General features: G+C 42.8%; 2 protein-coding genes and 1 long non-coding RNA gene across 9 annotated transcripts in view; 2 read left to right on the forward strand and 1 right to left on the reverse strand.

Moving 5' to 3' along the window:
- Positions 1 to 23,362, reverse strand: part of aadat (aminoadipate aminotransferase) — a 24,520-nt gene continuing 1,158 nt past the window's right edge. For 2 of the 3 annotated variants that reach the window (XM_085398061.1, XM_085398066.1), the window contains exons 3-14: positions 9,775 to 9,943; positions 9,452 to 9,584; positions 9,174 to 9,248; positions 8,882 to 9,091; positions 8,623 to 8,688; positions 8,425 to 8,507; positions 6,573 to 6,669; positions 4,140 to 4,201; positions 3,972 to 4,036; positions 2,203 to 2,309; positions 1,070 to 1,171; positions 1 to 989 (exon numbers count right to left, since the gene is read on the reverse strand). In XM_085398061.1, coding sequence (XP_085254187.1) covers positions 948 to 989; positions 1,070 to 1,171; positions 2,203 to 2,309; positions 3,972 to 4,036; positions 4,140 to 4,201; positions 6,573 to 6,669; positions 8,425 to 8,507; positions 8,623 to 8,688; positions 8,882 to 9,091; positions 9,174 to 9,248; positions 9,452 to 9,584; positions 9,775 to 9,943 — 1,211 coding nt within the window. In that variant the 3' untranslated portion in view covers positions 1 to 947. Of the gene's footprint in view, positions 990 to 1,069; positions 1,172 to 2,202; positions 2,310 to 3,971; positions 4,037 to 4,139; positions 4,202 to 6,572; positions 6,670 to 8,424; positions 8,508 to 8,622; positions 8,689 to 8,881; positions 9,092 to 9,173; positions 9,249 to 9,451; positions 9,585 to 9,774; positions 9,944 to 10,991; positions 11,171 to 23,362 lie in introns of those variants that run through there. The other variant, XM_085398069.1, reaches the window with a different exon arrangement.
- Positions 11,326 to 16,699, forward strand: LOC146674705 (uncharacterized). Of its 5 annotated transcripts, none has more exons than XR_014909590.1 (10): positions 11,326 to 11,340; positions 12,197 to 12,317; positions 12,680 to 12,762; positions 13,064 to 13,265; positions 13,377 to 13,526; positions 13,696 to 13,839; positions 13,937 to 14,084; positions 14,201 to 14,266; positions 14,514 to 14,695; positions 14,793 to 15,294. It is a non-coding gene; the product is annotated as an uncharacterized LOC146674705 (long non-coding RNA). The 5 variants fall into 5 exon arrangements; XR_014909591.1 differs by lacking the exon at positions 11,326 to 11,340 and adding an exon at positions 15,390 to 16,699 and having other exon boundaries at positions 12,190 to 12,317; positions 14,793 to 14,903; XR_014909592.1 differs by lacking the exon at positions 11,326 to 11,340 and having other exon boundaries at positions 12,186 to 12,317; positions 13,377 to 13,554.
- Positions 17,417 to 23,362, forward strand: part of ino80b (INO80 complex subunit B) — a 14,575-nt gene continuing 8,629 nt past the window's right edge. Inside the window, exon 1 of the mRNA XM_085398089.1 lies at positions 17,417 to 17,983. Within this exon, the coding sequence (XP_085254215.1) occupies positions 17,926 to 17,983 (58 nt within the window). The 5' untranslated portion in view covers positions 17,417 to 17,925. The remainder of the gene's footprint in view (positions 17,984 to 23,362) is intronic.

The following is a 23,362-nucleotide window of genomic DNA, read 5'->3' on the forward strand; positions in this document are numbered from 1 at the left end:
AAAGTCCTTACTTTATTTCACAGATGAGATAAAACCATGTTCTCATGCAGTAATGAGTTTGTGTAGCCATTGTTCATTATACAGCAGTGAGGCTGTGTCTGCCATGTTTGCCCTGGTTTGGGTCCCAGGGGTCAGAGTTTCTTTAGAGGGTTTTTAATGTGTTGGATATTCTGATCCTCTTAGTTTGAGGTTGCTGCTGTGCTGAGGTTTCGATTCAGCTATGTGGTGCTTCAGGTCTTGTTGTATTCTTCTTTCTTGGAGTTGAGTCCTTGCTTTTTCTACGTGGTTTCAGTTCCTAGTTTTAGTTTATTTATGTTTAGTGTTTTCAGGGTTTCGTTTTCTGTTCCTCCCTCCACCTCGTCCTTCTCCGTTTCCCTTTGTATTACTTACTTGCTTGAATGTTTCAGCATGAAAGTGAACCACTTTCATAGTACACAAAACTCAGGGCTAACCTTGAAGTTACCCAGATAAACCTAAATCTTGCTTTGTCGCAGAGGCCTCTGGTCTACTTTAAAATAATTATATCAAGAACTGTTAAGACGGAGCTCTCTGACTTCCTGCTCGCTAAGAAAGGGATCATTTTTCTTCTGGAAAATGATCTGTTTGTTAACATGAATTCATCCCAGAGATTATGACGTCTCTGTGATGGGTGATGGTTAGATTTGGAAAAACTAGATTTAGAAGAACTTCATTAAGCGTTTAGGGTGTGCTGTACCGATTTCTTGGTCTGCTAAACAAACTCTGAGCTGAGGAAGGCGGGCATCACTCAAATGATCAGATACCTTCTTCACCCAGTCAGCACACCTATAGTTTTTTCTGTGTAGGTCCTGATTTTGGGCTTGTAACACTATAATTTTGACAGTCATAAGAACGCACTATTAAATCTAAACTAAGCCCTTCAACCACATATTTAAAAAATCCTGCATCTGCCAAGGACGAATAAACCATCACAAAGCCTCTTTGATGAGCGCAGAGAGTCTTTTCAAAGCCTGGTGGGGAAAGAAATACAAGATTAGATTGAGTTGTAGAGATTGTATGTGTTTATCTGGTTGTTTATCCATTTGTTTACCTCATCAATCTGCTCCGGTGTGCTGAGAGAAAAGGCCGCTCTGACGTAGGGGCAGGGCTCACTACTGTTGATCATGAACACGCCTCCAGGAACTAGCAGGACCTGTAACACACACACACAAACATGTATCACCAGTTCTTACACATCTCCAGTTTTTACATAGGGAATAAAACTTATTACATATTGTCTTTTCCTACATTCACCCCAGCCAAACTGTGTCTTGAGCTAACATAAAGCCAGGCAGGTCACCAGATTTTACTCTAAATGATAAAAATTACAATCGTGTCCGTCTAAGTCCAGAAAAGTCCAAAAAAAAGCTTACATTAGCTTTCAAACAGCTCACTGAGTAAAATGACAACTTTGTGATATATTTTAGTTACTGCAGGCTTTTTGTTAGGATTTCAGGTACTGGTTACAAACTGTGAGGCCAAATGTTTCCCTTTATGCCAGGTTGTGTCACCGTCGTATTTTTCTCTGTTTGGTAACTTTTTAAAAAAAATTACTATTTGTGGCATTATTCATGTGAAGTGAGAGGAACACTAGGAATAACGTCCAGGATATCCTCCATGTTTGGTCAACATCCTGTCTTCTCTGTCTCTGATAACCAGCTTTCTCACTCTGATATAGCAGTTTGGATTGGGTATAAATATTCTGGTATCTGTTTTGATCTCACAGGCTGTAAACTGTTCGCCGTGGCATTTATGACAGCACTGAAAGACTCATTTTAGATTCAGCTGTCCATTATTCCTCCTCTGCCCAATGACACAGTGGTGTTATTATCTGCTGTATGAAGGCTTTAAATGCTCAGGACTCAGGACACGAGCCTGCTGTGCAGAGGCCTTGGAAAATCCCGATTGTACCCACTCTTGTTCATACACAGCTAATTCAGTAGCATGGAATTACAAACACACTGTGTGTGAGTGTGTGTGTTTGTGAGGAGATGTTTGCACCAAGGCCGATGCAGGTTTTGTGTCTCGGCAGAGTGTGGGATGGTGCTTGTAAAGCAGCCTTTGTGCAAGTGTTTTCCCTCTCACGCACACGCACGCACACAAGTGCCTCTGGGGTATCTGCTGTTCAATAGGCAGGTCTTAACCTGAAAAGAGAACAGCACCTGCATGTTTGTTCACACTGACCTCTTTCTCCAACGCCTTCTCCATGATCAGCTGCTGGGTATCAGCTATGCCCTTCAGTTTCATCCACAGGAACATGCCTGCTGATGGTGTGTGCCACTCTGCTACATCTGCACGCACACACACAAACAAAAGTGCCTGAGCATTTTTTCTGTGATTCACAATGCCTCTTTGGTCATACAGTGCTTTAAGTAGGACAGACAGTCACTGGTTTAGCGGCTGCTGGTGCAGTGAGCCACAAAATCTCACTTAGATTCAGTGTCTTTGGTTCCTGAAAAGGCTGCTGGGCAGAAAGTCCAAGAAAAGTGACTGAGGAAGATGAAGAAGGATGAGAGGAAGTGTCAAAAATCACTGATAGTTCACTACACCTTAGTTCTGGGTTTGTTAGTGAATCTGCTGCCAAATGTAAGTAATTTTACAAAAATGACTGCTGTTAGATGACGGCACTATTGCCTTACAGCAAGAAGGTCCAGAGTTCGACTCCACAGGCCGGCCGTGGCCTTCCTTTGTGGAGTGCATGTTTGTGTGTGTGTGTGTGTGTGTGTGTGTGTGTGTGTGTGTGTGTGTGTGTGTTCTCTGTGAGTACTCTGGCTTCATCCCATAGTTAGACATGCAGTTAGTGGGGTTAGGTTAACTGGTGATTAAACTGCCTCTGAGTGTCAGTGGTTGTCTGTTTCTCTGTGTTAGCCCTGTAACAGACTGGCAACCTGTCCAAAGTCTAATTGTAAGTAATCATAAGCTTTATGATGAATGTAAATAACTAACACTTTTATATGAGTGTGGCCCCACTACAGTACTTTTCCATTTATACAGCATGACCTTTTGGCTCCAGCCCGTTATGAAGGAAGGTCAGAGCTGTCTGGATGCAGAGGTAAGTTTTCCTTTTTCCATTAATGGGGATATAATAAATATTAAATATGTTTAATCCATTTCCTTCCTGAGAAACCAACTGTAAACCAGACATTTTCCTAATAATTTGAAACACACACACACAAACTTAGAAATACCGGTTAACCTAACGAGTTGGTGTTTGGATTGTGGGAGGAAGCTGGAGTAAAATGGTAAATGGCCTGTATTTGTATCGTGCTTTACTTAGCCCCTATGGACCCCAAAGCGCTTTACACTCCATTCAGTCATCCACCAATTCACACCCACATTCACATACCCAGAAAGACCCACACAGGCACAGAAAGGGCCTCAGCACACTCAAATAATCTTGGTCATTGCTTAATAGTGTTTCTCTTCTTCAGAAAACTATACAGGAACCTTAAAACGGAGTATGCTGACAACAGATTTCACCTTCAGCCTCAGTGGGTGTGAGCCTTCCATCAAAGATCTAAATTTATGTTTGCAAGCACAGACTGTATATAAAGGATGACTGTTGCTTCCAGCAGGAGGCGACACCTCTGGATGCAAAGAGAAAATTACCCTATTGGTAACTTGACCTCATTAAATGCTTACCAGCTGACTTTATGGTTCAACCACTAGTTTATAGACATACCTAATACAGCATGGAACAATTTAAAGTGAACTAGAATATAAAACATGGTACCCTTCACGGCTTGGCCATGTTTAAAAGCCGTTACTGTTTGCCTATCAGAATCACTCATGTCAGTCTGGAGTGTTCACACATCAAAGCTGATCTGACTGTGGCTACATCACCTGTTATATAGAGTCTATGAGTCCAGCTTAAAGGAAACATGAAGTAAAGTGAACAGGTCACTGCTTGTTTACATGTGGATACTTTGGGCTTCATCAGTGAGTGCACAAACCTTTGAGCCATTTGTCTGCAGAGCTGATCATGGCATCTCGCTGTTTCCTGTAAAACTCAATCACCCTGCAAGAGGAAAGAAAAGAACTGTTTGATTTCCTGTTGGAAACGTAACTGGATCCAAGTCAGTTTTTAACAAGTCAAACTGGTCAGACAGGAAGTGACATACTTGTCTATGTGCTGGAGGAAACCCTCCTGTCCCCAGCTGTGCAACAACTGAGACACCATGAGCTGAAAGAAAGCAGGGCACTCTGATTATATATTGGCATCACTCCAAATCATTTGACTGTAAAATGACTGTACAGCAGATAATAAAACTGCATATTAATAGTTTAATGAGTTGAAGAGGCACACTTTCCTCCTTCTCACATGGGGTTTTTATGCCTGAGCTGTTTGCATTTTAAATCTTTCATGCATTAATAACAGAGGTGGGACCAAGTCATTGTTTTGCAAGTCTCAAGTAAGTCTCAAGTCTTTATCCTCAAGTCTCAAGTCAAGTCTCAAGTCAAGTCTCAAGTAATGTCAGGCAAGTCAGAGTCGAGTCTCAAGTCACTGGTGTAAAAGTCCGAGTCAAGTCACAAGTCTGAAACTTTGAATTTCAAGTCCTTTCGAGTCTTTAAAAAAAAAAAAAAACGAAAAAATAATGTTGCAGTTATGCTAAATGTAAATATTAGACCATGTAATTTTAAAATCTGTGTTTTTCTCAACACATGACAAAATAGTGAACTTAGAAAATATACACAAATTGTGAAATTGCACCTCTTTAAAATGCAGCTCAATTAAACCTAGCTCCAAGAATAATTTTCACCGACAGTTCTGAGATAAGCTGCATGTTATTCTTGGATGCGCTTGTAGGACCAGCTTTAAAATCGCATGACAAAAATATCATACACATTAAAAAAAACTGTATCACCAACATAGCCTGGACAACATTTGCTAGTTAGATGAAGTCAGCTATCTCATCTTAGCATATTTATATGCATATTTATAATCATACGGTTCTTGGAGTGAGTGCACACACTCATGAAGTTTAGTAACTTCCGGTCACTGCAACAAGCCCAGGTACAGTTTACCGACGGATGGGTGCAGGACCTTGAAACGCACCGTGTAGAAAGTAAAGACCATCGTACGTATCATAAGTTTACCAGTCTCACAAATCGTCGTCATAAATATACATTCCTTAACCGTTTATTAATAGGACCTTTGAGCTCAACGGTAATTAATTAGTAGTGGAAATAATTTCTGGTACCCATCACAGAAATGTAGCAGTGACAATAATACTGTATGCTGTAATCGTACTGGGCAATTAGTGATACAAAACAACTGTTTTATCCTGTGAATAAAAGCATATGTTTTTGTCAATGTACCATAATAACAGAAGCGAAACGCAATATTGTGTCAGGACAATTCACTATTTATGCACAATAAATAAAGGAGCATAGCGCGACAATTTCTGTTCAGCGCCAGACTTGCTTGTAACCTATATCACCAATTATGTTAAGAAAATGACGTATTAACTACTAAAAAACACTGACCTTCGTGTAAATGCTTAGAGCAGACTAACCTGTGAGCTGGAGGGTTCTGGGACGTTATATTTGATCTTTGAATGGCTGCAATCCAGGCCATCCGTCGCCTCTTTGTTACTTCGGAAACATGGCTCGAACAATTTCTCTTCAACGACGTAATCCGATAACAACCGATCTCTTTACCCGTCGGCTTCCCGTGGCTGTCATGCGACCGGCTATTGCAGTTAATAATACAACAGCTTCTTGACATTTTTGTGTTTCTTTTTATCGCTGTGTGACTGATTTTAATTGAAAGCCTGCGTGAGCTAGTACCTCTTGCCACGAGTTCCCAGAATCCTTTGCGGTTCTACCCGTGAATGACGTCACATTTTCAATCTCTATATAATATGCATGTTAAATTTTATATTTGGGGTAAAATATCAAGTCTTTTCAAGTAAACCGGTTCAAGTCCAATTCAAGTCCCAGGTCATTGGTGTAAAAGTCCAAGTCAAGTCACAAGTCTTAGAACATTTTTTCAAGTCAAGTCTAAAGTCATAAAATTAATGACTCGAGTCTGACTCGAGTCCAAGTCATGTGACTCGAGTCCACACCTCTGATTAATAACATTTCTGGTTTAGATTAGATGAATATGCAGAGGTGAGGATTAAATAAGAGGTTGGAGGCAGATCTTTTGGAGGTCCTCATTAATCCTCTCCTCCTTCTTTCTGAGTAAAATCTGCTCTGCTGCTTCTGCTAGTTCAGACACGCGATAAATTCTTTTTCAGCTTTAAATGTAGCGTGACAGCAGCACACCACTCATCCTCGCCTGGTTTGAGTTTATGTCTGTGCAAATCAGGCGTGCCTGGTGGGTGGGAACTTAATCTGGCAGAGTATAAAAGTCAGTAATGACTCTGCTCACAAATATGCTTCATTGCTAGCACACTGCGCAACTGTGCTGCCCTGCTCTGTGTTTACTGCTGCTTTATGTGATGGCATACTGTCACTATCAACAGCACTTCACGCTGAAAGATTTCTTTTAGTCCATTCAGGGTGAATACGATGAGATTCTGGGTGGTGTTAAGTGGGAGATTTCTCACCTGTGTGAAGGTGCTTGTGTGCATCGTCGAAGCCTGGATGTGCAGCACCACCCGGTCTACAAGCGGTTTGGGGCCGGTCACGAAACCTATCCTCAGTCTGAAGCAACAACACAACCAGCTGAATAATTCAAGTCAGAAACACTCACAGTACATAAAACCTGGAGTCAAATATCAACTTCACTCTTAAACCTAAGACGTAAACACTCTGTGACCAGATCCTGTTTTAACAGACTGTGTTTCGCAATGTGACTTCACTGAAACTGAGGAACTGGAGCCTGGATAAGCAATGCTGGAAACACACATTACTGTGCAGATAAAGGCTGGGGTGCCATATTTACATTTTGTGTCCATGAGGATGTTGCTTGATAAACGAGTGTCTGTACTATGTCACTTGGCTGGAAGCCGCTGAATGTGTCGACAACATAAGTCAGTAAACCCTGCTTGAACCCCTTTAGAAATAGCTACACACTATACTACTGTAATCTTTATAATTTCCTACAATTCACCTCACTACTATACTTACGATTGTTTAAAAAACTGCATTTGTTGTTTTTTATTTGTGGTTAAAGTGTAAAAGTTATTCCATGCGTTACCTTTGGCTGCTCTCTTAGTCACAAGGCTTCACCACAGCAGGTAGCGCTCTGTGTTTGATTTGGCAGATTTTTATGCCTGATGACACAAAAGGGATTCGTGTCTCCTCCCGGAAACAAACCGGGGAACTTTTGCTTGTTAGGTCAATATGTAAAAAACTATGGAGCCACTCTCCAAAGCCATCACATCATGTAGTTAAAAACATAAATAAAAAAATAACCGGAGGGATTTTTCTAGATAAACTTCAAGCGAGTGAGTGAGCCATATATTTTTATGTGGCACTGTGATATTTCTTTTTTAGGAGTTTATTTTTGAGCGTTTTTACCTAAACTGAAAATGGCTGAGAGCAGACTCGAACCTGGACCCCTGCAGTGACCCTTTAGCACATGGGCTGCCTTCTAGACCTGTATGCTACATCAGTGTCTGATCTTTGAGGTACTTTGACTCATAAAAATGTTTCCTGACATTTCCCCCCCCCCAATCTATAACTCCTACAGCTTTTCACGGGTCCAGTGATGTGGCAAGAATACCAATAGAGCAACACATGACACTGGAAACATGTTATTTTAACATTAATAGTACTGATTTTCCACTTTTACCATTAAATACAAATTTTTTTTACTGTGAACTGCAGCTAACAGAACAAGATTACAAGGTATCCTGAGGTGTGTGCAGTTTCACAACTGAGCAGCTGGAGCTCAGACACAGGCCACGGACAAACTTGTTGCTTTCAGGCATATTTGGACAACGTTTGCTGCCTGAAATACTTTCTCCCTGTTACTGATCTCTGTGTACATGAACAGTTGGTGGCCTTTAGAGGCAGGTGGTGTTTCAGTCTCTTAAAAAAAAGCAGCCAAATATGGCATAAAGATCTGATGAAAAAATGTGATGCCAGAACCACAAATAAGTACATTAGAACATTATTTAACATGTCTGTCATAGACAAAAGGGAACGCTACAGTTGTGATAAACACATATTCAGCCATTTAAACAAACTATTCCTGCAGAACATATTACAGGTCATACATCACCCTATTCTGTCATTTTAGTCGCTAAAATAGTTTGTTTACTTGAGGGTTGGACCCAAATATATGTGTTCCTGAAGGATCCTGACGTTTTCATTCCAACAAACGTAAAAGAAATTTATGTGTCAGGTTCATAGTCGCTAGGGCAAATCAAGAAATGGGAACATCAGTTCCACATGTACTGGGAGTAAAACAAATCCACCCACCTAAACGGTCACAAAGGTTGAGAAACTCACCCTGAAGACAGAATTTTGGAGAAGGAGTCGGTCCTGATGATCCTCCCATCAACATCCATGGAGAGAAACGTGGGAGCCCACGGCTGCCACACAAGTAAACATGACATGAACTAACTGTGACCTTTATTCATTATTAATGAAGGTCAGATTAACAGGCTGCCGTTTGTCATTTAAAGAAAAAATCTCTTGTCTTTGCACCTTTTCAAACTGTAGGAAATAGTAGGGGTCATCCTCGATGATGAGCATGTCGTACTGCCTGGCCAGCTATTAAAGAGAAGAGAGGTTTAAATAAAAAACGTCAGAGTGAATCTGCAGGGAAAGCAGCTTTACAACAAGCTGTAATTAGCAGAGTGCACGCTTCACTGGTTTGCTTTGTACGACCGTGACTCAAGAGAGTCAAAATCTGCAGCGTGTGCATGTATTTATCTCACTGAGTATGACTTTGGCGACGACTTACCTCATACACTTCCTTCTTCCTCTCTGCTGTCATGGAGGCCCCGGTGGGGTTTCCTCCATTAGGGATAGTGTAGAGGATTTTGGGAGCGGTGCTTCCGGGCTTGTGGATCTCTGACGGATCCCACCGGGACAGGACTTCCTTCAGAGCTGCAGGTATCATGCCATGCTGATCGCTGGGAACGTTTACCAAGTTGCAGCCGAGAGGATGGAGCTGCACAGGAAATGAGAGCGTAAGGTGGTCGCAGTGCTTCGTGTCACAATGTTTGTGTTGTGCAGAAGAAAAATGCTCTTACTGCTGCGAGCGTGCCCGAATACGTGGGCGCATCCAGAAGAACATTGTCTCCGGGGTTGACCAACATCTCAAACACCTGCACCAAAACCAGCAAACATACGAGGCTAAGACACAGGCTGTGAATGTTTTCCTTGACATGAAAAACTGCTATAATAAATAAAACTATATTAAAATATAGAGATTCTTACTTTAAAGCTATAGCTTAAGGGTTTCAGTGGGTCTAAGCTGTTCAGCTGATGTCAGATGGACAGGTAAATCTACAGGTGATGGTGTCAGTACCTTGCAGAGCCCCTCCTGGCTCCCCGTCGTCACACACATCTCCATCTGCCCGCTTTCAGGGCTGTAGCTAGCAGTCGGCGGGTTGTGGAGGTTCTTCTGCAGGTTTTTCATCCACGTCAGCAGCTCAGGTATTCTACGCATTGAAGAGAAATCAGGTGTTTCCGAGACAAATCTATTTTCATAAAATAGTAATCTGTTTTATTTTCACACAAATACTGCACATGTCTGCACGAGTGTCTGTCTTAATCCTCTAATCCAAACTGAAATGCTGTTCTGAAAATTGTCACAAAGCAGTGACCGATTCTGTCATCTGGATTTCTCACCCATTAGAGGCGGAGTACTGCAGAGCTCTCTTCATCGCCACCTCATCGAAGGTGACTGTCTGCCCGTTCTTCACCGTGATGGACGCTGACTGGAAGGGGAAGGTGTTGGAGTTAGGAGCTCCTCCGGCCAAAGAAATCAGCGATGGAGGTGACCGCTGCTGCAGCTCAGCTTCATGTGGGATCACAGAGAGAAGATGATGAAACCTTCAGCTCAGCGTCCTGTCTTTTATTCAGTTCCACTGTCTCACCAAACCATACATCACAGCATCACTACCATCTTGTAAACCTTCCCTTTTACTCTTGCTGCTATCTTTCTGTCACAATCCACCACTGATATTCGTCTCCACCCACTCCACCCTGCCTGCACTCTCCTCTTTACTTCTCGTGTGCTTTCTGTTGCTTTGCATGGATGACTCCAGGTGTTTAAACTCATCCACGATCACTACTTCTGCTCTTTGCTGTTATACTGGTCTCCCTCTCATTTACACACATGTGTTCTGCCTTGTTTCTCCTGACCTTAATTTCTCTTTTCTTCAGTGCATATCTCCACCTCTGCAGGCTCTCTATCAACCTGCTCCACACTCTCACTACAGATCAGTGTCATCTGCAAACATCATAGCCCACACAGATTCCTGCCTGACCTCATCTGTCAGCCTGTTCATCACCACTGCAAACAAGAAGGGGCTCAGAGTGAATCCCTGATGTAATCCCACCACCATCTTGAACTCACCCGTTACTCCAACTGCACACCCCATCACTGTCTCACTCTCCTCATGCATTTCCTGCACCACCTCACATACATCTTTGCCACTCCTGACTTCCAGATGCAGTATCACAGTTTCTCATTTTGCACCCCATCAATTTAGAGTCACCAGTTGGTCTAAAATGCATGCTTAATTCTGATTGTGCCCACACAGGAAGAGAGAGAACATACAAACTGCACACAGAAAGGTCCCAGCTTATAGTCTCATCACCACCCAGACTTACAAATGTTTAGTTGTAACAGAAATATTTGTATATAACAGAAAAAGTTAAAAAACTGAAATTGTCATCTGCTTGCTTTTTCTTCTGTTCTATTATTTCAGCTGGTCTTTTCACCTAATCTGTTATGTGCAATGAAACAGGGCAGATTTGGGATGTGCCTCTTGTAGCGGTAGACTACTGTTCCCATAAGGCTGTGTGTGGGGGGAGCTTCGAGTAAAGTGGGAAAACATCACCCGAACACGCTGCGTCCAGTGTCATCATTTATACGTGGTGTCAGAAGTGCGAACGGCGGTCTCCACTGTTTTTTTCTTCTTCTTCTTTTTCGAGTACAGTACAGTGCAGTTAACTGCGAGAGAAGTTTTCGCATCGGTAACCCGAACAAGACCGGCATGCAGGTGAAGCGCGGCCGAGGCTGTGACCGGCGCTAGCAACAGGGCGCGTGCGCGCGCGCGGTCGAGCACGAGCCTCACATGTCGGAGGGAGGAGACGAGGTCAGCAGAGTGAAGCTGACCCCCCACCCACTTGAAACGTAAAGGCAAATAGGCGGAGCGGTTAGTGCTACGTTTGTGCAGATTTGTGCAGGTAAAATTAGCGTTTGTGCTGCTACGGTTTCCGAGATATTAAACTTTATTTTATAGGTCATTCAAAGGTCACCATCCCCCCAGACTGCTCCAAAACGGGCCAAAATGGTCTACTTTTTTAGTGCTACGTTTGTGCTGATTTGTGCAGGTAAAATTAGCGTTTGTGCTGCTACGGTTTCCGAGATATTAAACTTTATTTTATAGGTCATTCAAAGGTCACCATCCCCCCAGACTGCTCCAAAACGGGCCAAAATGGTCTACTTTTTTAGTGCTACGTTTGTGCTGATTTGTGCAGGTAAAATTAGCGTTTGTGCTGCTACGGTTTTTGAGATATTAAACTTTATTTTATAGGTCATTCAAAGGTCACCATCCCCCCAGACTGCTCCAAAACAAACCAAAATGGTCTACTTTTTTAGTGCTACGTTTGTGCTGATTTGTGCAGGTAAAATTAGCATTTGTGCTGCTACAGTATCTGAGATATAATGATTTTAATTATCACGGCCTACGCTGTATAACACCAGTGTCTGTGGCAGTGAGTTTCAGCAGCTGTGGAGTTTTGCACTTTTTCTAGGCTTGCTGCATATTAACTTTTATTAGTTTACACTTTAGGAACACAATTTATTCAGCGGAAAGGTTGATATTTCTTTTGTTACTAGTGCAGAAACGTACACAAGGTAGGCTAAAGTTTTTATTTTTTCTGTGGCAAAACTGAGTTTCATGTGAAGTGATTCACGTATACCTAAATTATTATTATTTTTTACAAACCTAGTTGGCCTCTATGATTTTGTTTTGAATTATATATGTTCATTATTATTAATGTAGCTGTCTCAGAAAAAATGAAGTGTTTGCTTTGATAGGTTGTTACCTACGTGTAGAAAACTGAATATTCCACAGCACCCAGGCGAGGGATCTTCAACCTGAGGCTCTAAAGCAACATGTGGCTCTCCGGCCCCTCCACTGTGGCTCTTATAAGACCAAGTAAGTCATTTTTTTATTATAAAGACAAGAAAGGGTTCTGTTAACAGTTTTTTTTTAAATGAAATATCTGCATTGACTATTCACTGAATGTACAAGGCTTTTAAAAGTGATTTAATGTTTCTTAGGTTCAAATCTGTTTACTGTAATTTTCAAGTTGGTTGCCCATCTTTCCTAATTTTCAATTATTATGGAAAGGACTCACGTAGCTGGCTTCCTTTTAACAAATACTTTTTTCCGTTATAAAGCTTTGATGATTCATTGTCTTATCAAATCTAAAAATAAGCATTTTTATTTACATTTCCATAGCTTACACGATACAACAACTCATTTTCTAGATATTTATAGGCTCTTTCTTTTTTTAGGCTCTAGACAGGTTTTGTAGCAGCAGGGGGAAAAGGGGCCCTTTGAAATGAAAAGGATGCTGACCCCTGACTTAAGCCACCAGGTAAACACAAAACAAATACAGAAAAATTATTGACAGAAAAATGGAACGGGTACTTTCAAGGCTACGGGTGAAGGTGACTGGGTGTGTAAAAGCAAATATGCATCAGACTGACAAAGAAAAGAGTGTTAAAAGATTTTTAATTTAGAACTTTAACTTTATGTGCAAAACTGAACTTACTGATAACACACACTAGCCATTTGAACACATGTAACTGTAATGAACCAAATAAAACAGAAAAATGCAGGCAGCACTCATTATACTGTGTATAACACAGCATGGGGTTGTATTTTTTTCTTTTCAGATGCTCCTGTCACTCCATTTCCCAGGTCATCATAGCACTCCCACACACATGGAGCTCTCCTGCAGTATGCAGTGTAATGCCCCAAACTATCAGTGGTCATCTTTCCATGGAAAGCAATTAATGCCCTCAAAGTGAACGACTTTCCTTGGAGAACCACGTTGGAGGGAAATTCATTCAGTGGAAATTCTGTTTGGTTTGCAAGGTCAGTATCAATCCACACGATATCTCCAATGTTGTAGCTGTGAGTAACTGTCCCTGCACAGAGCTCATTTCCTGTGGTGCTGTCTTCTGTTTTGAATTCTGATGGACACAGAGATGGATTGGACAGTGGCCTGAGGCAGGTAGACTCAGGTAGGCCAAGTCCTGCTTCCACAGCCGTGCCAAGATGAGCCATACCAGACTCTTTGAGGACAGAGATGGCAGGAGAAACAAATGGCACTTCCCTTGTCATCCCTTTGCTGAGGTAGCAGTGCTGTGAGGAGCAGTGTTTGGTAAAATAAACACTTGAGATGTTCCTCATTGTCTTAGCAATTACAGCGGAGATATTGCACTGAGCATCAATTTGGATCGCAGCAGACCTCAACGAGACAGCTTCAAACATTACACTAAGCAGCTCTGCTCTCCTCCTGTAGGTTTGTTGGGTCACACCATCTGTGGCAATGGCTTTCACCAGCTGCAGGACTGGGTTTTCACTGTCTTTCAGAACAGCATTTTGAAATGTGGAGCTGTCACAGAAGGCACAACATAAGCACTGAAAAAATGCATCAAATGCACAGGTATTGAGCACAGAGATTGTCGATTCCCCTAATCTAATAGGCTGATGGAGGTTTCCATTTTTTAATAATCCCACTTTCACTCTTTTGGCCCCAAAAGTTTCATCTGCATGGAGCCATTCGGTACATGAAGAGAGGTAGGAAGTCCTCTTCCTTTTTTTGGGTGGAACAGCTAGGCCCCTCCAGTTCTCAACTGCATCCCCATCAGCCGGAAGAATGTTTGTGGCAGCATCAGATCCCACAAACGGGTGAGCATCCATTTTTATTTTGTCTTTTGCATTGTGAGTCGTCATGGATCCAGAATTGGCATCTGTGACTTTCAGTGATCCCACTGTTGCCTCATCTTTGACCTTTTCTTTTGCAGAACAAATCCGCATATTTCCCTCGATGAATGAAAGATGACGAGCAATGAAGCGATCGACTCGAAGAGGCAAGTTGTCATGTTTGAAAAGGCCATGTTTTATGTTTTTGAACTCAGCTTCAACAGTGGCTGAACTTGCTGTGATGCTGGTGCTTTGGAAGAGAGGGACCATTATTCCTGTCCAGAGTGGCAAGTAACTTGCCAGTCTTATTATATGAGGAATAATCTCAGGGAGAAAGTGAATATTATTTCTATCCCCGTTTGCTGCAGCAAGTGACCTGCTCTCCTCACATATTTCTGTTACCCACTGTCGTAGGTCAGTCTGGATCTCATCCACTGAATCCACTCTCTCACTTTCCTCCGTCTGTTCATCTGGAATGATGATGGAGTCTTGAGCAATTTGGGCTTTCAAGTATTTCTTGCACCTTTCTGAAGGAAGAGGGGCTCCAGAACTGTCATCACCTTCTGCCTCACTGAGGGCCACAACAGTGATAGCATGTAGGAGCTGTTTTGCATGGTCCAAACATTGAGACTGAAGAAGTTTTGCTAATGACCTGACAAAGAAATCTTTAACACGATGTGTTTTCTTCTTCAGGCAGTCCCACTGGCATATCATCTTGATGCAGTGCGCAACATCAACCCTGATATAACAAGGGGGGAGTTTGGCAGACTGGGTTCCAAGAAGGACATGAAAGCATTCATTAAGGTAGGACTTCAGATCAGGATGAGGAGTGAAAGCCTTGACCAGAGCTCCCAGAATTGCCAGAGAAAAGTCACTCACAGCTTCCTTTGGCACAGGTGCACCTGCACGAATCCATTCTGTCAACCAGTTTGCGATGGCATTAACATCATGTTTCTCTGACAGCATTTGCACCACTGGGACACTGGGGCAATTGTTTTCTTTCAGAATACCTTGATAAAGGAAGATATGGCCAGATTTGCCATTTGGTCTCAGCAGTTTTTTCACAACTGAACCGGTTGCATCAAAACACACAGTTGGGGGAGATTTTTTTGACAATGTCTTATAAACATGCATCTGTGTTTGACTCCAGTAGTGACAGAAAAACTTGTCCAGTCCAATATCTCGGATGCTACCACTGTGAGGAACACTATATTTTAACAATTGCAGAGATGCAATGGGGTCCTTATCTCCTAATTCCAAGTCTTTTCTCTCTTGTTTGGCTTTTCGCAGTGTGGCCAAATTTGGAAGGTGGCTTGGCTCAGGATCTCCAACATCCATCAGATCTGCTGCCCTCGCTGACCTCCATACAGCTGGTTCCATTCTGCCCTCACACAGCTCTTTAGCGATCTGTTCACGCAGGTTTCCAGACATGAACCGCTTGGAGTGGCCAGTGTGCAGGGAGAAATCTGTATTTCTCATGAAACACTGGAGCACCATTGGACTATTAATTGCTGGCTGTCTGTCACATGACATTTCTAACTGGCCATGACACTCCTTACAGTCGCCTCTGATGTCCAGATATTTATTGGTGACAGTTGGATGGACCTTTGCTCTACGGAACACAAGTGTACATGTATTTTTGATCTTCTTCCATATAAGATCGTTGATGATATGAGTCCAAGTGCCAGGTTTCAAAATTGTGTATTCCCTTTTTTGGGTAGGAGAAAACTTGTCATTGTATTCAACCTTTTCAGGAATAAATTTAACCCAGTCCTCAAAAGGGACTTCTAGTTCAAAAGCTTGACAGTTTTCTTGTCCAGGAGAAATGCAATGTGAATCTAACTCTCCTTCACTATTACTTTCCTGATCACTGATTTCCAAAGCTGACCAGATGTTGTGTCTATTTAGCTTCACAAAAGTGTACAGGGCCTTTGCTGACATCTTGTCTTCTAGCTGCTGACTCAGCTCTTTCCAGACTGATGCAGCTGGAGTGGCTATTTTGCCATTTTGGACTATGGCCTCTTTTGAATTGCAAAGAACTGCAAAAATGGAAACCTTGTCTACAGATGGCTTTCGAGGCATCTAAAAAAAAACAACACACTGATTATGATGGAGCAAAATGTGATTTCTGAACTATATATACAGCCAGGAGCAACCCCTCCCCCAAGTTCTCCACCAATCTACACTTTCATATTTTGTGGAATTATTGTTTTTAAGATGGAGCTATTGAATTTGTGAGTTTATTAAATTGAGTCTGAGTATTTAACCCATGTACTGTACAGCACTTTAGTCCAGTGTACTACATGTTTTAAAGTGCTTTAGAAACTTTTTTCTTGGACATTTTTGAAAATGTTTAACATTGAAAAAAAATCCTTTTGATCCAGACAGTTAGCTATATCATGTATTAACTCAGTAACTAAAACCTCAGTATTTTAAATGTAAGCTTACCTTGTTCAGAAATCAGATGAACGCTGTTCTAAGAATCCTTCAGACACAGTAATGCCAAAAAATAGTTTTTTCTGCCAGAAAATGTGTATTTGATGCAAAAGACTGCTAGCTTGTTCGTTTCTCAAAAAGTGTTCATGGGAGTGTAAAATGTTCAAATGTAGTTTTCAATAAAGTTTTTTTAATCCACTCTAAAAAAAATAAATACTCAAGCATTTGCATCGTGGTTTCATGAACAAAAAGTGATTGAAGTAAAGAAATTGAAGTTTAAAAAAAATACACTTATTACAAATTTAGCTTATTAAATACAACAAGAGGGTTTTTTTAACAGAACTTTATTGAACAAGTGAACACACAAAGTGAAAGGTCATTTGAAAAAGACATTTTTCAGCAGTAAACCATAACAGGATATCTCAAATCACAGGAGCACAAACGCTAATTTTACCTGCACAAATCTGCACAAACGTAGCACTAAAAAAGTAGACCATTTTGGCCCGTTTTGGAGCAGTCTGGGGGGATGGTGACCTTTGAATGACCTATAAAATAAAGTTTAATATCTCGGAAACCGTAGCAGCACAAACGCTAATTTTACCTGCACAAATGTAGCACTAACCGCTCCGCCTATTTGCCTTTACGTTTCAAGTGGGTGGGGGGTCAGCTTCACTCTGCTGACGAGGTCGGCGCACCGGAAAGCTTGGATTCTGAACGCGAGGAAGCCAGGGATCCACACGTCACGATGGCGACCACGGTACCCAGAAACATTTGACTTTTCTCATCCTGCCGAATGGCCAAAGTGGATCAGAAGGTTCGAAAGATTTCGCATTGCAACTGCTCTTGATAACAAATCAGACGAGTATCAAGTTAATGCACTCCTGTACGCTATAGGAGACGCTGCTGATGATGTTTCGGCAGTTTTACCACTGTGCGATGCAGATAAAAAGAAATATGCAACTGTCAAAGAGGCATTTGACAAACATTACGTAGGAAAACACAACGTAATTTTTGAAAGAGCACAGTTTAACTCCAGACGGCAACAGGAAGGGGAAAGTACAAAGTCGTTCATCACTGCTGTGCACAAACTTGCAGAAAATTGTGCATTTGGAGCACTCAAAGACTAACTCATAAGGGACAGAATTGTAGTTGACATAAAAGACAAAAGACTGTCGGAGCTGCTGCAAATGGACTCAGAGTTGACTCTTGCTAAAGCCACTGAGAAAGTTAGGCAGAGCGAAACGGTAAAGAAACAACAACCAATACTTCACAGCAGCGCGGCAGTGGAGAAAACACTGAACATGGACACAATACGGACAAATACAACACGCGGGAAAACGCAGACGTGGCAGAAGAAAGAACAAAAGCCAATCAAGCAAAGCGGAAAGGAATGTGGCCGCTGTGGTCGCAAGAACAAACACTCATGGAAAGAATGTCCAGCCAAAGAGGTACAGTGTCGAAAATGTCAGAAAAAAGGGCACTTTGCTGCGGTCTGTCGCAGTAGTGAAGCTACAGCGCTACGCGAAGTGACAGAAAATCCGAAAGATACAGACAGCGAGGATTGTGTGTTCTTGGGTGAAGTAGAGACTGGGAGGTCACAGCCCTGGGTGTAAAAGGTCAAGTTAAATGAGGAAAATGTATATTTTAAACTTGACACAGGGGCGGATGTTACATCTATTCCAGAGGGTTTGTACAGTCCAGACAGGGATGGTAAGCTGCAGAGACCCAGAAAGAAGTTACTAGGGCCGGGCAGTAACCCACTCAATGTTAAAGGCTGCTTCGAGGCACAGCTAGCAGTGAAAGGGCGCAATGTTTCTCAAGACGTCTACCTTGTGTCAGGTCTAGTACAGCCACTGCTAAGCAGGCCAGCGTGTGAGGCTCTGGGTCTTGTGTACAGAGTAAGCACAGTAACGGAATTGGTGACAGATTTCAGGGCAGCATACCCAGACGTTTTTAAAGGTTTAGGCGTGCTGAGGGAGCCTTATCACATTGAGATAGAGCAAGCAGCAGTAGATCAAACACTAGCGATGATGAAAGATGCTAAAGTGTTCACAAAGCTCGACGCCCGGTCTGGATTCTGGCAAATTCCGCTCACGCCAGAGTCAAGACCACTCACTACCTTCATCACGCCTTTTGGAAGGTTTCAGTTCAACCGCCTTCCTTTTGGCATTGCATCAGCGCCGGAACATTTCCAAAGGCGAATGTCACAGATGCTGGAAGATTTTGAAGGGGTGATTTGTCACGCCGATGATGTGCTTGTATATGGCAGAGACAGGCAGGAGCACGACCAGAGGTTGCACTGTGTGCGCCAAATGTTTCAGAAGGAGGGTCTCACTCTGAATGAGAAGTGTGAGTTTGCTAAAAGTCTAATAATCTTTGTGGGACACAAAGTGTCAGCAAAAGGCATTGAGGCTGATCCCAACAAGATAACAGCAATCCAGCAGCTGCCGCAGCCTCAGAGTGTGGGAGATGTGCGCCGTCTCATGGGCATGGCCAACTATCTTGCCAAGTTTATGCCACAACTAGCCACAATCACCACACCATTAAAGGAACTGCTAAAAGACAGAAACGAGTGGATATGGGGGGAGCCACAGGAAAAAGCATTTAGGAGACTAAAAGGGATATTAAGCTCTCCAGAAGTGCTCGCTCAGTACTCCAACTCAGCAGATACACGAGTCGCTGCAGATGCATCGGCATACGGTGTCGGGGCTGTTCTCACTCAGAAACAGTCTGACAACTCCTGGCGACCGGTCACATATATCTCAAGAGGTCTCACAGACACAGAGAAACGCTACGCGCAGATAGAAAAGGAGGCGCTCGCTGTAACGTGGGTGTGTGAACGACTGTCATCTTACCTCATGGGCCTACAGTTCACTCTAATCACAGATCACAAACCCCTGGTCCCTCTTCTGAGCACAAGAGGCCTGGACGACCTGCCTCCACGCATCCTGAGATTCCGCCTCAGGCTTCTGCGCTTTACTTTCACCATTGTCCATGTTCCAGGGAAAAACCTTGTCACTGCTGATGCTCTCTCACGAGCACCGCTGGCAGGGCCTCCTTCTGCTGGGGATCTTCAGCTGGAAAAAGAGGTGGAGGTTTTCGTGGACGGTGTAGTTTCCCATCTCCCAGCAACAGATAAAAGGTTGGAGGAGATTAAGTTGGCGCAGGAAATGGATGACCTGTGTAGAAAGGTGGTGTATCAATGTGGGACAGGCTGGCCAGAAAAAGGTAAACTAGATCCAGAGTTAAAGGGGTGCTGGGAATACAGAATGGACTTCAATCTAGTCCATGGTCTTCTCATGAAAGGGGAGAGACTTGTGATACCACCTCAAATGAGAGCGGAGGTTTTGTCACGTTTGCATGAAGGCCACCAGGGCGTTTCAAAATGCAGGGCCAGAGCAAAAGAGTCTGTGTGGTGGCCGGGAATCTCAACCCAAATATGTCAAATGGTAGACAGGTGCGAAACATGTCAAAAACATAGGTTACAGTGCCGTGAACCAATGCTGGCAACTCCTGTTCCCGACCGCCCATGGCAAAAAGTCGGCATGGATCTGTTCGAGTGGTCAAAGAAACACTTCCTGCTGATTATTCATTTTTTCTCAAGGTACATTGAGATAGCTGAACTGAGACACACAACTGCAGAGGTCACTATTAATGCTGTAAAAGAAGCCTTTGCAAGACATGGTGTTGCCGAGACTGTGGTATCGGATAACGGGCCGCAATTTTCATCAGAACAGTTCAAGCACTTTGCCAAAGAGTACCAGTTCACACATGAAACGAGCAGCCCCAGGTACCCCCAAGCCAATGGGGAGGCAGAACGCGCTGTTCGTACCATTAAAGACTTGTGGAAAAAGCACTGTGACTACACCAGAGCACTGCTAGCGTACAGGGCCACCCCACTGGAACATGGGCTCTCGCCAGCGCAGTTGCTTATGGGGAGACACCTGCGGACCACGCTGCCACAAGCTGTGGCAAAGCTGGTGCCAAAGTGGCCTGACCTACAGGCTTTTCGCAAAAAAGATGAGGAGGGGAGGCGTGAGCAGGCAAAACACTACAACCGCAGACATAGAGTCAGACCGCTTCCGGAACTATCGTCAGGACAGAAAGTGTGGATTACCACTGAAGGAACTACCGGAGCAGTAGTTGGACCTGCCAGTGCTCCCAGATCCTATGTGGTAGAAACAGACAGGGGTTTTCTGAGGAGAAATAGGAGCCACCTCAGACCAACAGGGACTATTACCAGATCTGGTCGAGTGGTGAGACCTCCTGAAAGACTGGATGTGTAATTCTCTGAAGTTATCCATTCATGCCTTATTCAAAGCTGGGTTAAGCTGTCAGAGATGTTTACAATAATGTGTTTTGTTTAAATGTAAGTGAACAAATGAGGGATGTGTATAATTTTCACGTTTCATGATGTTCCCCATTTCTGTTCTAGTGAGCCGTTTGAGACGTTATGAAGTATGTCTTTAGCTAAAAGGAGGTGTAGCGGTAGACTACTGTTCCCATAAGGCCGTGTGTGGGGGGAGCTTCCGGGTTACGAGTAAAGTTGGAAAACATCACCCGAACATGCTGCGTCCAGTGTCGTCATTTATACGCCTCTGACGTTTTTTTTTAACCATATAAACTAAATAAAACTCGTGTTTTAATGTGTTCTGTTTATTTCATCTGTTTCCGGTGGAGCAAATAGAGATGGCATGGAAAATATGAACCTTGCGGTTAGAAAGATCACCGGTTTAATTGGTCATTTTTGTTGTAGTTAAATAAAAACCACAGCAGACAAGGAAAAACTGAAAAAAACTCAGAAGACTTGCTGTTTTTTTGCATTCTCACACTAGGGTTGCCAACCGTCCCTTAAAATACGGAATCGTCCCGTATTTCGAAACAAAAGTACACGTCCCGTATTGAGCTAATAAGGGACGCACTTTGTCCCGTAATACAGTGAGAATCAAAAGTAGTCTATAACTTTTAATGGAATTAACGCTTTGTTTGAAAACATAATTCCCAGCCCCTCTCCTGCTTTGTGACCAATGAGCTGACAGCACACTTATGACAATTCGAGTATGACAAGTCAGATTACCGCTCATCTCATTGGTTGAGGAAAGGTCGCTTACGGAGAAAATACCGGAAGACAACCGATGACCACAACAACAAGCATGGCCAACAGGGAAACAAACGCCGACACTGCGGTGCAAGTCTCGGACGGCACACTGTGCGTCCATAAAATGAAGGTTATAACAGAAAATCTGTCGCTCGCTCTCTCTGTCTTTCACTCACACAGACACACCACCACATCAACTTTGCTAAATTGCTAATGAAAAACATTGATCAGGCAGCTGTGATTGAGCAGCAGTGTAAATCCAACTATTTTCACGGTTGTTGTGGTCGTGATAATTTTGTGATGCCACATGGAAAAGGCTCGGATGAGCTTTCCAAAGTTCTACAAGTTGTGCCTCCATCGCTTGTGTCCAGATCACACGCTGCACAGCTGTGCTGCTCCGTCTTTTTCACCGACGTTTACGTGTTTGCGCGTGAGCAGCTGCGGTGACACCCTCACGAGCGATTGATGATCGGGAGCTGGTCGTGAGGTGTTAATCGCTTCTCGTTACCCCACGTATACTACACGACGCACGATGAAGGCCAAAATCGGGCTGATCACCAAATCGGTCGCACGACTCAAAAATCGGCTCAAAATGGGCCAAAAATCGCACAGTGTGAGCCCAGCGTTAGAGCAGCAATGTTTGTTCGCTCAGAGAAAGAAAAAAAAAAAGGCTGCAAAAGTACAGGGAGAAATGGGAAAAGGAAAACACCTGGCTGGAAAAGTGCACGATAACACCTATAAAGCGCACTGCACTGTGTGCCGGCGCACTTTTTCCATAGGCATGCTTCTATTGGTGGGCACATGAAGAACACGAGGGGCATGAAAGCTCGGGGAACCCTTTACCAATTTTTTGTCCGCCAGGCCACGGCAGAAGCAGATATGGTATGTAAACACTGGTTTGTTGTTTAAACCCTCTGGTTAAGGTTAATATGGGCATGTGCGGTGAATATCAGGGCTATGTGGCCAGAAGTGTGATAATATAATTTATTTTGTGTAATAAACAACTGCAAGGATAGATGATTACAACAAATAGATCACTAATACATAAAAGTAATACATAGATTAATAATGATGATGAGTTAAGATGCGTAATCATGGGAACAAGCGGGTTTACAAACAGGAGCAGCTGATTAGCATTAGAAAAGCTGAAATAATACCTCAACTGAAGCCAACTGTACTAAATGCACTAAATGTGCACTGTTACAAGAATGATTTTGTTCTATTGTTTTCTATTAATTTATATAATTTTAAGTTAAGCAGGACAGAGTTCTTTTAAAGAAAGATTTACTTATATTCTCAAAAGTTAAGCATGACAGGCTTCTGTTTAAGAAAGAGACCTGTTTTACTGTGTTAATGTTGTCATTGTGAGCTAAAAATAAATGGCTAAATGATCATTTGTTTCCCATATGGTCATATCACAAAGAATATGCATCTGCTTAAATCAAGTTCAAGTCAAATGGTTAAAAAATAATTTCACACACAAAAAAAGAGCTACCACACTGGGAAGGGTGAAGACAACTGGGTTGCCCGGCCCTGGCCACGAGGTGTCCCTTATTTATTTTTCAGGGAGTTGGCAACCCTAGTTACGAGTAAAGTTGGAAAACATCACCCGAACACGCTGCGTCCAGTGTCGTCATTTATACGCCTCTGACGTTTTTTTTAACCATATAAACTAAATAAAACTCGTGTTTTAATGTGTTCTGTTTATTTCATCTGTTTCCGGTGGAGC

This window comes from Rhamphochromis longiceps, linkage group LG3, assembly GCF_057381845.1.
Source record: "Rhamphochromis longiceps isolate RC_006_pf linkage group LG3, R_longiceps_female_GT1.1, whole genome shotgun sequence".
NCBI lineage: Eukaryota > Metazoa > Chordata > Actinopteri > Cichliformes > Cichlidae > Rhamphochromis > Rhamphochromis longiceps.